Source organism: Leguminivora glycinivorella, chromosome 8 (assembly GCF_023078275.1).
Source record: "Leguminivora glycinivorella isolate SPB_JAAS2020 chromosome 8, LegGlyc_1.1, whole genome shotgun sequence".
Classification (NCBI taxonomy): domain Eukaryota; kingdom Metazoa; phylum Arthropoda; class Insecta; order Lepidoptera; family Tortricidae; genus Leguminivora; species Leguminivora glycinivorella.
The window spans coordinates 24,891,749-24,905,939 of record NC_062978.1 but is presented as its reverse complement, the minus strand read 5'-3'; the positions used below and the strand labels follow the sequence as shown (position 1 = coordinate 24,905,939).

Here is a 14,191-nt window from a genome sequence, read left to right as displayed (position 1 = left end):
TTATAATTTTTTTGTAGTAAAAAATAAAAAGAATTATGAAGGAAAATGTAAAAAATAAAATACCATTCCCCCCCTTATCTCCCGAAGTTTACCAACGAAAAATTATGACTTTTTACGAAATATTGGTTTTAAGCTAAATTTTACAGGAAAAGGTTTCTGGCCTTAAAAGGTTCACTATCCCTGGATCTGTCAAATTTGACGGCTCCGGTTTGTTTACACTTTTTTCAAGTGCCAAAAGTACAAGGTATAGACAAATTATGCGTAACTATACTATGCCATAACAGATTATGCGAAAGGTGAATTATGCCAATATAGATTATGCCAAAAAGAATTCTCGATTGTAAAATTATGCCAAAACAAGGGGAACCGGGCATTATCCGCCCTTGGATCTAATATTTGTCAGTGTATCCTAATAATTTATAATAAAATTTTGCAATTATAGTGTATAGACTTGCTATAGACAGTATAATTACGAGTATATGTATGTATTATTGTTACAGACTGCACTGATTGCCGGGACTATGTTTATGAGTACTGTGCAATACATGGGCCATTACTTGTTATACCCGATGACAAGGTAAGTTATTTCTAGAAGATTTATCACATCTAATCAGAAGTGTCATATGTATTTGCTAGTGTATGTAAATAATATGAAAAACCCTTAATTGCCTAACAATATTTTTTTTTTGAGACTGAGATATTTTTTTGAGATAGGTATATGTACCTAGGTATTATTTTATTTTATAAAAAAAAAAATATAGAGTCTATATGTAATCGTCCTTGGTATATGATGCCATCCTATGGTCGTAGGGGTTATAAATGGAAAATGTTTAAGTCTAATTATGAATTTATTAAATACTATACTTGGAAGGAAGAACTTCTTTTATGGGGTTACATTACACAAAATGGTAAAAATTAAACCCTTAATGAGGTTTTTTCTCATGTCTGTCTGTATGTCCGAAATTCCGAATGTGTCTCAGCATGCATTGTTCTCCGAGTGACATTTTTTTTATGCCTGAAATTATTTCATTAAATTTAAGTTTTTAAAATAAATATATTTCAAGATTGGGACTGACAGCATGGGTAAACATTGCATGGTTAAGATAACTGACATAATAATTCTTAAATAATACCTAGTACATTTATGTTCGGAACAAAGGATGTTCGAAACAAGTGGCGATAAATAAAACACTATCGAAAGGAGTGTTTTAAATCGGCATGAGTTACGAATCTCCTTTTCGCACGTCTATCGTGCGACGTTTTTCAGTACCTTTAAATGACCCTCTGAAGTTTCGACTTGCCAAGAAATGAACTACTTCTCGCACTGGTGCGTAAAAAATATTGTACTGTAGGCACCACAAAGGCTTTCCTAATCGCTACTGGCCGCCGTACTCCAGAGAGTGATGGTCTGATAGACATTAACATATATGGCGGCCAGTAGCGACTAAAGCCTTTGTGGTGCCTGCCTACAGTACCATCGGTACTAAAAACATTGATTCAAAAGTTCCTATCACGAACGTATAAGGGGAGATAAGGGGGGGTGTTCAAGGGGTTTAATTACCGCGATTAATTGCATTTTATTGTGCTTAGCGAATGAGAATGTTATCTGCTGGATATGCGAATGTCGGGTGGTGATGGAAGTGGCTAGTAGTGCATGCATGTGTCAGGTGCCCGCCGTGACGGGGCTGCCCGCGTTCGTGCCTCGCGCCGCGCTCACCGTGCCGAGGGTCTTCCTACATCTTGCCTACTCCTACATACCAGGTTTATACGTAGATGTTGACTAGTCGTCAGCAATAACATATAGGTACAATTGTAGCAGTTGGTATGGAGTAGTCAGAGATGCTGTGTTTCTGTTGTGCAGGGTGTTATTTCTATAACCGGCAATATTCTCTGGGCGGGGCGAGTTTATTGGGTGATTGTAGACTCCAATTCTTTATTTATTTACTTATTTGCCTATTCATCTATTCATTTATTCCTTAGTACCTTTTTCCGGTTTTATTTATCTATTTATATATTTATCTTCTCTATGTAATGTCAAGACACACAATTAAGCACGCTATTACTCACACCTTACACCACATACACTACACGTACAAACCCCACGTACCCTAAAAAGCACAGAAAACCCTACTTTACACACGTTAGCAACGACCGTCCCCACTCCGTCCGGGACCAGTCTGAAAGTGAAAACCAGCGCAGAGCCGTTGGCGCTGCACACGCTGAGACTGGGACCCTTTGCCTCATCATAACATATTATAATAGGTTAACGATAGTTCTTAGGTTAAGTTAATAAATTTAAGTTTGTTTTGTTTTGTTTGTTATCCTACTTTGTCTGTTATTCTTCCCTTTAAACTGTATAATGTAATGTTGTGTATACTTAGTATTAAGATGTGGCAATAAAGATTATTTTATTTTTTATTTTATTGTTTCTTGTATATAATAATACTGCGTTTCATCGCAGCTTGGTGTCCATAATTTGTGGAGGAACATCTTGGGCAAAGTTAAGGAACTTACATTTTTTATTGTTTTGGGTTTTGTATGAGCTATATAATCAGCTCCAATATTGCCGGTTATAATAATTAAACCTGGTCTATATTGTATTCGTAGGTAAAATATGAGTAGGTACATACCTATATTAACTAAGTAGGTAGGTACTAGGTATATACCTACCTACTCAGTTTATAAAATCAGTGTTTATTTAGGTAGTTGTTGTTACATAAATATATTAAATATGAACACTAAATATTGATCAATAGAGTAAGTGCGTTTACTATTTATTTACGTTTAAGGTAACTGTACACTATTCCGGGATAGTAAAATGTGGTACATTATTCCGGGATACTTTGGTTTTTGTCGCAAAATAAGGAAACTATCAGTAAAATCTTAATTTAATGCAGTATTTTAGTAACTATAGATCAAATAGAACCGAAAAAGTCGATTTTCGAATATGTATCATATCTTTTGAAGCCGTGAGGTACCTCCAAACGCGTCAGTCGCAACCACGTAGTGGTTTCTATGGGCGTGTTTGACGGTGAGCTTAACGCGGCAGCGGAACTTCTTAAGGGTTCACTGTGATGCGGGTAAGTTTATTTATATTAAATTTGTATCATAATTGTCTTATAGTTATTAAAAAACATTTATATCATCTTTTCAAATGAATTTAAGGCATATTTTAATTAAAATACCCGCTCCCGGAATAATGTACACCATTTTGACGCGGAGTACATAATTACGGGAGTATCACGGAATAACGGAACCACAGTCCGCAATGTTTTTATGTTTTATTACTATTTGCGGTGAAGTATATTTATATATTTGATGTAAATATATTGAGTAAAGGTTACAGATTTATAGTGACATAATTACGGCACATATATTTTTTAGATTTTAGTCTCATAATTGAGTACGAAATGTATACTCGTTGAGTAATACGTGCGAAATATTGGAGTGTGGCATCGACATTAAATTTGTTTTATTTCATAAAATTAAAGCACAAAGGTTACTTATTTCGATGTTTTGAGTATAATTGTTATATAATCTTCCAATGTACTAAGAAAGAAATCTTGTTTGTCTTTTAATATAGCCTTCGTTTTGACTGCCGTAATTAAGTACACGACTTTATATGAGTGTATCTTATTCCGGTATGCCTATATAAAGTATATTAAAATATAAAAACAGAAAATAAGGTATAGAGACCCGACTATTATGTTTTAAAACTTCCTTAGTTAGGTAAAAATCTTTATACCGCATATTGGTTTGTCCGTCAGTCAGTCTGTCCGTCTACGATTTAGTTCAATCATTATTAGTACTAGAAAGCTAAAATTTACATGAGGATAATACATAATAGGATAGACATATATAAATATAAAATAGTACAAATTCGTCGGACAGTCAATCTGTGTAAGAACGGCCTGTAATATTTATTTATTGAGTACTATTTATTTATATATACACACTTGAATAACGTATCACCACCATGTATGTATACGGTGTAGCTCAGTGATCACCAGTACCAAAAAACTGAAATTTTCACGAGTACCTTGCAATTTTTATAACCGGCAATAGCTTCTGGATTGAAATTAAATTTTGAAAAAATAAACCCCGACATTGTAAAGTGTTTTTCATCAAACATGGCTAAGAACACTCTCGACGAATTCAGCTTTCAAACAAAAAAAAACTTATCTAAATCGGTTCATCTATTCGTAAGCGATGCCTTAGATAGACAGACAGTAAAACTTATAACAATTCAATTCTCTTTAATGACAATAACACCCTGTCATTATATCATACAATCGTTATACAGTAAAATATCATATTTCCCATCCCACCTCAACCCATCAAAACATTGCCAATTATAAAAAATACACTCTGTATAAGCATCTATCAAAACGATATGTGCATTTATACATTTATGTAAACAATATTTTTAATTCATTTTTTTACATTATACTTCAACAACGTCGATTTTAAAGGTATCCCGTAATTACGTACAACGACTCCCGGAATTGAAGCCATACCAAAATTGTATCCCGGAATAATGGGCAAACTAAGGGTTAAGTAAAACAACGGTAATTTCTATAAATTAGAAGCTACGATGCAAAACAGTGTCTTAAATCCATCGTAGAAGACTTATCCTTAAAATAAAATAATTAACACGACTAGAAACTTCGCATTTTTTTTACAATCCTCACTCAAAGTAGGAAACGTCTTAAGTTCCCGTAATATGGGACAGTTACCTTACTACTTATATAGTAAACGTTCAAATTATATTTCCCAAACTGTATTAATAGAGAGTATTATTATGTACAACCATAGATTAAATATAAGTAGATAATACCATCTCATACATTAAAATGCGACCGCCTAAGAACGCGCATGCACTGTACCACATAGATGGCGCCACAAAAAATGACTTGTTGCCATCGATTATTTGTAGATTGGTGTCACTTTCGAGCCACAAATCTATGTCAAAAGTGACACTTAACGCCATCTACAAGTATAATCGAAAGCTACAAGACATTTTTTTGTGGCGCCATCTATGTGAGGTGTAGTGTATGCGCGTTCTTAGTCGGTCGCATTTTAATGTATGGGACGGTATATCTTCTTATATTTAATCTTAAAATTAACTAACTTAAAATATATTTACAAATAAAAAATGCTCCCCTGGTGTTCGTCGGCAGTAATGGTGTCCAGTAGGCTGGCAGTCTTGCCTTTTTGAATGGCCAAAGTAGCTGCACGCTCTCTGGTCACCATAATAATACTGCATTTTGTTTTTATTGCGTTTAATAAGTTATATTGTTGTATAGAGAGTAGATAGATAAAAGTGGTAAGTACCATTGCTTTTGGACATAAGTTCTACTGAATTTATACCTAGAGTTTTACGTATTTGGTATAGGATTATTTGCCGCCCGTAGCCGTATATCCCATATAGATAGGAACTGATGTAGATTTTCAGTAGGTACTTACATCTCTTTTGATACGATAAGTAGATGGGTAGTTAGCAGCAGCGGCTGGTCCGTACAAGCCGATTCCCACCGGCTTGCCTAAAATTGATTACTAGTAAAGTACCTAATGTTAAGGTAGGCAGCTTTTTGCTCAATGTTGCCTAGCAGTAATTTTCACCAGCCGCCACTGGTAGTTAGTTACATCTCTTTTCTAGAAACATAATACAGTAGGCACGTACTTACTTTTGCTCCTGACTGGCATACGAAAAGTAGAAATCATACTCATAGTTGGTAGGTACATTATATCGGTCTCTTATAAAACTTCAAGAATATCAACAGTTGTTGTGTGTCAGGGGCAGGAATAGGCGTGTTCAGCACGCTGACGCTGCCCAGCGGCGTGCGCTTCGGGCCCTACCGCGGCCGCCGCCTCAAGATCGCCATCGACTCTGGGTACGAGTGGCAGGTCAGTCCTCACTACCACTATTTACACACACACACACACACACAGCGTGTGTGTGTTTTATACAGCGTGTTGTTTTTTTGTTTTCCGTTAAATTGGACACGCAGTTAGGTTCATCATCAGAAACCACCCTGTATATCGCTTTTAGATAAATTCGAAAAAAAATATTTTTTTATCGTTTCCATACAATAAATGGATTAATTAGTGTGAGACGACCTTAATGATAACATTAAAGTCATTGTCAAGTATTTGACGGCACATGTAAAAAAAAATAACATTAGGAAGTGGTAAGTGGTGCCACACACGTGTTCGGTAATGAAATTATTTGTTTTAATATTTCGATAACCGTATGAGTTGGGAGGCTATAGTTTCTTAGAGAAATTGATTGTATTTGAACTAAAGAATCTTCCCTTAAAGTTAACGGAATTCAATAAAAACACGGTGTATGTATACTACATTACCTTGAAGAGCTAGAAAATTGGAAACACTAATGAAATGAAATCTAAACATTTCTTAGTCAGTCATCGATTTAGAAAGGTTCGATGCTAAAACAAATTAGGTCTACCTACTTAATCTGAACCTGTGACCTCCCCATATGCCTTAATTGTGTTGACGTACCTGTATTGCTAGGATAAAAAGCTGTTTTTAAACATTTCGGTTACATGGGTAATTGTGATGGTCCTTTTTACTACTGCATTAACTACCCTAAAAAATGTGTTTTGTTTTCTTTCTTCCACCGTAACTGGTGAAAGAAGGAGAAAATGGAAAACACACAAAAGTGGACAACTTCGAAAAAAATGGGCCAACTGGATTTGTGATTGCCATAACCGATTTAGATGTATGATGTATCATTAAATTTATTAGAATCCGTATGTCAGCTCGATTAACATAGGGTGTGTGACGTCATAATACATTCAATATGGCGGACTTATTCTAGAACGATGTGCGTAGGCTCAAACAGCCTCGGTCTAATCAGAGGACTATCTTTTAACCATCTCCTCTTTATTTTTAATATTTTTATTGTTTTGTATTTATATACTTACCTGTGCTTAGATAGACTTCTTTAGTGTGGTAATTTTGTAGCTGTACGACCGCAACAACAAGCCGAGTCACGTGGTGGACGCGAGCGACGCCAACAACTCCAACTGGATGCGCTACGTCAACTGCGCGCGGCGCTACTCCGAGCAGAACCTCGTCGCCTTCCAGTACCAGGGCGAGCTCTACTACAGGCGAGTTGGCTGAGCCGTTTGGGGTCTTCAAAATCTCTTAATCTTGGCTTAAGGCCATATTGCTCCTCACGAAAATTCACCTGATTCACTATCCGAGTTCCTTTGCGTTTTTTGCTTGGGGTGCGGAGAGTCGTGCACTAAAGAGACATTGATTTAACGGTGCCCGATTGATATTCCGAAATAAAATACGCCGATTTTCGGTACGCCGACAACGATTCGCCGACGTTTATTATTGCCGAATAACGATTGGAAGATTCTCATTTCGCATAATGTTCGTTCGTAAACGGAATCGGTAAGCAGAAATTTGATACGTCGATTTACTTTTCGACGAATAATCATTTAGTATTTGTAAAAATCGGCCGACAAATAATTCGTCGAAACACAATACGTCGAGTGAACATTTGGTTTTTTTTTTGGTGAGTTAACTGGAACTTGCGTACAAAGTGTTCTGCGGATTCAAAAATCCAGTTAGATCGTTTATAAGAGTAACTCACATTTATTTCATTTACTTATTTATATTATCATGTTCTGATTCTAAGGATTAATTTTACTAAATTAATTATAAATTGTTGTTTTCAACTCACCCAATTTTTATTTTTAAAATTAGTTCTCCCATTCGGAAATTAGCACCTTTCTGTTCAAGAACATAATGTTGCCAGTATATGTAATTTATTACCGCAACGAAAAGAATTTCACATTATACATTGTTTAGGAGAAAAAGTGTATTTAAGTGCGTAATTTTTTTACAACAGCGATAATTCATTAATTCTAAAATATTTTAACAATGTATAATGTGAAACGTTGTTCGACTAAACGTGGCCTAAACGGAAATATTACTCGGCTAAATGAAAAATGTCCAATAATAGTTCGGATAATTTGCACAGAAGCGAACTGAACTGTATGCGAACCAAGATTCTACGTAATGTTGTTCGACCAAAAGTGACAGCGATAGTTTGATTATTCGGCTAAATGGCATTCGGCGAATCGTTGTCGGAGAATCAATAATCGGCTAAAAAATTGTCGGAGAATCATTAGGTAGCCGATTTAACATAGTTTTAATGTCTTTATAGGGTAGCCAAACCTACCTAAAAAAAATTAAATAAAATAGTTTCATCATGTCATATCATGTGTTATGTCACAGCGATCTTTCTCGAATATGGGGCTTACCATAGTAGGGTTCTTAATTGTTATGCTTGACGTATTGCTAAAATAAAATCAAAATAATACCTTCTCCGTTAAAAAGCGTTGGTGGCCTAGCGGTAAGAGCGTGCGACCTTCAATTCGGAGGTCGCGGGTTCGAACCCCGGCTCGTACCAATGAGTTTTTCGGAACTTATGTGCGAAATGTCATTTGGTATTTGCCAGTCGCTTTTCGGTAAAGGAAAACATTTTGAGGAAACCGGATTAATTCCCAGTAAGGCCTAGTTATTACCCTTCGGGTTGGAGGGTCAGATGGCCTCAGTCGCTTTCGTAAAACTAGTGCCTACGCCAATTCTTAGGATTACTTGTCAAAGCGGACCCCGGGCTCCCATGAGTCGTGGCAAATGCCGGGATAACGCAAACACTAGGAGGACATTTTCCGTTTTGTGTGACTTACGAGTAGATATCTTACCTGATGATACTTACGCATTTTTTTTTGAATTGTCAAATCCTTTAGGACGGTGAAGATCGTGCCGCGCTTCACGGAGCTGCTGGTGTTCTACGGCAGCGAGTTCGCCAACCGGCTCGGCGTCGACCTGCGCCGCTACTCCAAGCCCTGCGACTGCGAACACTGTAAGGACACCTCGGACACTCACTAGCGATCAAATATATGAAAGAGGCGCGTTCCCAGTACACAGTCTAAGCTCGTATAGGTGAACGTGTACTATGCTTGCTATGATGCTCTTTCTTATACTGTGCTGTATGAAATTCTTTTAATTACTACAAAATAAGCTAGTTACACGATTAAATACGAAGAAATATACGTAGTAGCCCGAAAGTTTTTTTACATTTTTAACCAAGTATTTCTGAGTTATTTTTTTTTTGTTATTTGTATTGTAGTCTTTTTAATGTAGTTTCACCTTAAAAGTAAATATTATCCATAAACCTAACACCTAAAATGAATTTAGATTTTTATTGACACCTACTTTTTGCAAGCGAATTCCAGAAAAGTTTACACGACATTTTAGTCTTTAAATATGATCAGTGGGCGTAGCACACTAGTGTGATAATATGAACGGACGTGATTCGCTTTATCACAAGACCGTGCTTGCCCGCTTGCAATATGCTATTAAAATTATTTGGTTTCCTAGTGTTACACCGTGTATAAAGTTGCTATATGTAATGATATAAAGTCAAATAATACATTAAGTAAGTTTTTTTTAATTTTTAGGTCAACCTAAATTTCGTGTCAATAACGAACCAGAGAAAACAAACAAAGCAAAATCGCCTAAAGAAAAGAAGGACGAAACAGAAATTAAGGATGCCGAATCAGGACAAGCCTCATTTATCGCCGAAAAGACAGCTGTGGAAACAAACAAACGTAAAACAAGCAATGAAAAGAAAGAAGAAACAGATATTAAACATGTTAGTTTTGATCAAGCTAAACTTGTCACCAAAAAGCCTGCAAAGACAAACAAACGTAAATCGCCCAATGAAAAGAAAAACAAAACTTTAATAAAAAATGGGCTCACTAAGGGTACCGAAAAGTTACAAGAACCTTCGTCTTCTCAAGCGGCATTACTAATGAACATTAATGTACAAGAGATGCTTATAAAACCAGCTATTGATATATCTGATAAAATAGTCTCGAATGCGACGAATGTCTACAAATGTGACCAGTGTAACAAAATATTCGATATAAAGTCAGACTTAGAGCAACATCTGCAGTCTCATATTGTATTGAAAATTTCTGGGAGAAATCCTGGATTAGAAAAGGGTGGGAGAATTTCTTCTCTGAAGTGTAAAAAATGCAGTTGTACATTTGATACTCGACTGCTTGCACTGGAGCATGCGAAGAGTCGGCATGGCGTGCAGTACTTCACTTGCTCTGACTGTGAGTATGCAACTAGTGAGAAAGGAAGTTTACAAATGCACTTGAGGGTTCATACTGGCGAGCGGCCATTTAAATGTGACCAGTGTAATGCCGCCTTTGCCCAAAGGAGCGCTTTACAATATCACAAGAGCAAACACACCGGCGACAGACCTTTTAAGTGTGACCAGTGTAATGCCGCCTTTGCCCAAAGCAGCGATTTACAAAAACACAAGAGAATACACACTGGTGACAAACCTTTCAAGTGTGACCAGTGTAATGCCGCCTTTGCCCGAAGCGACTGTTTAAAAACTCACAAGAGAATACACACCGGTGACAAACCTTTCAAGTGTGACCAGTGTAATGCCGCCTTTGCCCAAAGCAATTCTTTACAATATCACAAGAGCAAACACACCGGCGACAGACCTTTTAAGTGTGACCAGTGTAATGCCGCCTTTGCCCTAAGCAGCAGTTTACAAAGACACAAGAGAATACACACCGGTGACAAACCTTACAAGTGTGACCAGTGTAATGCCGCCTTTGCCCAAAGCAGCGCATTACAAGGACACAAGAGAATACACACCGGTGACAAACCTTACAAGTGTGACCAGTGTAATGCCGCCTTTGCCCTAAGCAGCGATTTACAAAGACACAAGAGAATACACACCGGTGACAAACCTTTCGAGTGCAACATCTGTGACTACAGGGCTACTCGGTCAAGTTATCTAAAGGATCATCTAATGGTGCGCCACTCAGGTCTAAAGCCGTTCGGCTGCGACTTGTGCAGTTACAGAGGTGCTATTAGACAGCATTTAAGACAACATATGAAAACCCACCAGAAGTCGTCTTAGGTTTCTTGTTTATTTTTTCTAATTTATCGTATTTACATTTAATGAATTAACCTTTTTTTTTTAAACGGAACATTAGCTTTTATTTTGGAAGACTAAGCATAGGTTTACCTGGCGTAAAGAGGTTATAGTACTGATGCAAGTTTCACATTGTGAGCGGGACAGAGCTACGAACTGCATATCATTGTCTCACTCGCACACCGGCGGAGCGAACAGAAACCGTATCAAGTGGTAGCAAATAAGTGAAATAAGAAATAGGCTATTATTACATTTACCTTGATGTGTTCTCTTAGTTATTATATTTCAGAAGATATGTTTTTTCGTATTTTGACGACCGGTCTGGCGCAGTCGGTAGTGACCCTGCCTGCTACGCTGCGGTCCCGGGTTCAAATCCCGGTAAGGGCATTTATTTGTGTGATGAGCACAGATATTTGTTCCTGAGTCATGGATGTTTTCTATGTATATAAGTATTTATATATTATATATATCGTTGTCTGAGTACCCACAACACAAGCCTTGAGCTTACCGTGGGCCTCAGTCAATCTGTGTAAGAATATCCTATAATATTTATATGTTACCTTTTACTGCATTTTTATATTATATTATACTAGCCTTTGCCTGCGGCTTCCCTCGTGTTAAATTCGAAAATTGCGGATAGCTCCGTACAAACTTCCACCCCCCATTTTAGGGAAGTGGGGAGTTAAGGAGAGACAAAAAGTAGCCTAAGATGTCACTCTCCATCCCTTCAACTATCTCCACTTAAAAAATCACGTCAATTCGTCGCTCCGTTTTTCCGTGAAAGACGGACAAACAAACAGACACACACACTTTCCCATTTATAATATTAGTATGGATTCCTTTATAACGTACCAGTCGCATGTTCTCTGGTAGTACTAACCCCCGACAAAAGTTTGACGTGTCTGTCTGTTTGTCTGTCTGTGGCATCGTAGCTCCCGAACGAATGAACCGATTTAGATTTAGGTTTTTTTCGTTTGAAAGCTGTATCAGTCGGGAGTGTTCTTAGCCCTGTTTCATGAAAACCGGTCCAATATATCGGGGGTTTTTTGGAAATTTTAATTTTGTAGTTAAGTTATTAAATACGGATACGCTAAAAGGTGTTCTAGTAGCACCATTTTGTGGAAGGTCATAAACTGCAGAGAGATTGCATGTGTCACCATGCCCGCACGTTTTGAAAATAGTTATTTGTTTTACAAGGGGGCAAAGTAGTTGTTTAACCGCACGTGCCGATATTGATACCCGAGCAAGCGAAAGATTCCAATATTGAGCCGCGAGCGTAGCGCGTGGTTCAAAAAGTGGAATCTTGAGCGTTGCGAGGATATCAAGGCACGAAGGTTAAACAAACTTTGCCACAGAGTGAAACACAAAATTTTTCACCACACCAACACGAACAAAATACCGACTATAAAACATCAAAATAAATGAAGTCCATCAATTTATTCAATATTTATGATTCAAAATCATCATTTATAGGTAAAACCTAGCAGCAAGATTAAGACATCGAGTCAAAATTTGTATGAAATTACTTTGTCCCCTTGTGGATAAAATGCAATTTTGCTATCTGTTTTCGAATAGCAAAGAAAGCTTTTACCAGTTGGTGTGGTGAAAATACTATTATATAGTTATTGTTTTTTTTTTATTATTTAGGCTTAAGCATATATGTGATAAGGAAAAACTTGTCTGAGTTGTCTTAATAGTCTCAATTTTAAACATGCGCTTTTAAGGGGAGAGCAATAATATTGCAGTTGAATTATGTAGGAGGTAGGGCATACTGTAGGAGGTAGGGCATAGCGAATGATATTCCGCTTTGTGTGGTAGGGCACAGCACAGCGGATATCGTCTCGCTCGAATCTAGAGCAAAGCCCAACTGGGTAGTACCTCCGCCTTACAGAAGACCGCAGGCAAATAGCACTAGACCCTACTCATAGTGTTGTGTTCCTGCCGGTGAGTAAGGCTGCCAGAGCTCAACGAGGGTGCGGTGTGCTAATGACGGGAAGACTTACGTAACTAACTTGTTCCGTCTATTGTCCTTTGAGTCGTCGGCAACCCGAACCCTCCTTGGAACTTGTACACTCCTTTTTGCTGTGTACTTAACACAGCAAAAGGGAATGTACAAGTTTCTAATGGGGTGGCAACGCGCGTGTGACACTGTTTGAGTTGCAGGCGTCCATAGGTTACGGTGACCGCTTTACATCAGGCGGACTGTATGCTTGTTTGCCACCAACGTAGTATAAAAAAAAAACAAATTGTTACTTTCATACAGATCTTTGAAAAAAAGATCGTTTAAGTATTAGTTATTTGAGTAGGTATCTATAAATATATTATAAATGTTCAAGTCAGTCGTTCGACCCAGAGCTTGCAGAGATTTTTTTATCACACTTGCTCAGTAGGTGTGCAGTTGCAAACAGGCGTAGCGGGAGTTATAGAAAAACTTTTTTCCTAGGGGGTTATACAATTTCTAGTATCGTAACTAAGTTTTTTATATCTTTTTCCATATTTATCTATATATTGCAAGTGTGATGAAAAACATTGTGTGTAAGTGCGTTACCACATTATCCGATCCGGTATCGGATGTATGTAGGACCGATATGCCATACATTTATCCGCTATCTTTGATTTTTGACCTTGAAATTCTTTCTACATTCGATATCGGATCGGATAATGTGAAACACACACTATCTCGGGGCGTAAGAATGCTGCTTGGGTCTTTAAATGACTTCGACAGGCCGTCGCGATTTGACTATACGCTCACAATATTCAACTTACACTCCATGCACGCCCTTCTTTACCTACTATTTTTAACCCCCGACGCAAAAACAACGGGGCGTTATAAGTTTGATGTGTGTGTGTGTCTGTGGCATCGTAGCTCCCGAACGGATGAACCGATTTAGATTTAATTTTTTTTTGTTTGAAAGCTCAGTTAGTCGGGAGTGTGCTTAGCCTTGTTTCATGAAAATCGGTCCACTGTGTCGCGGTCGGGGGTTTTTTTAATTTTAATTTTGTGGTTATGTTATCTATGTTTTGTATTCGTTTACTTTCTGAGTCTGTGCTTATGAATGTATGTATATTTTCTATTCTGAGTAAATAAGTTTTCGTCTAAATGAATTTTGGGCGTATGTAGTTCGAGCTTCTACTTCAACGCTGTTTATTATAGGCCAGGCAGACAATTATGGTCGCGCGATA

General features: G+C 37.5%; 1 protein-coding gene across 1 annotated transcript; it reads left to right on the top strand.

Annotated features, from left to right (window-relative positions):
- Positions 1 to 1,658: 1,658 nt before the first annotated feature.
- Positions 1,659 to 11,328, top strand: LOC125229141 (zinc finger protein 141-like). Its single transcript, XM_048133921.1, has 5 exons — positions 1,659 to 1,761; positions 5,798 to 5,907; positions 6,988 to 7,133; positions 8,790 to 8,905; positions 9,504 to 11,328. The coding sequence occupies exons 1-5, from the start codon at positions 1,659 to 1,661 to the stop codon at positions 10,991 to 10,993; spliced, it is 1,965 nt and encodes a 654-aa protein (XP_047989878.1). The 3' UTR covers positions 10,994 to 11,328.
- Positions 11,329 to 14,191: the final 2,863 nt, after the last annotated feature.

Coding starts and splice junctions, on each gene's coding strand:
- LOC125229141 (XM_048133921.1), top strand. CDS start 1,659: ATGTGTCAGGTGCCCGCCGTGACGGGGCTGCCCGCGTTCGTGCCTCGC. Junction 7,134..8,789: donor CAGGGCGAGCTCTACTACAG/GCGAGTTGGCTG, acceptor CAAATCCTTTAG/GACGGTGAAGATCGTGCCGC. Junction 8,906..9,503: donor GCCCTGCGACTGCGAACACT/GTAAGGACACCT, acceptor TTTAATTTTTAG/GTCAACCTAAATTTCGTGTC.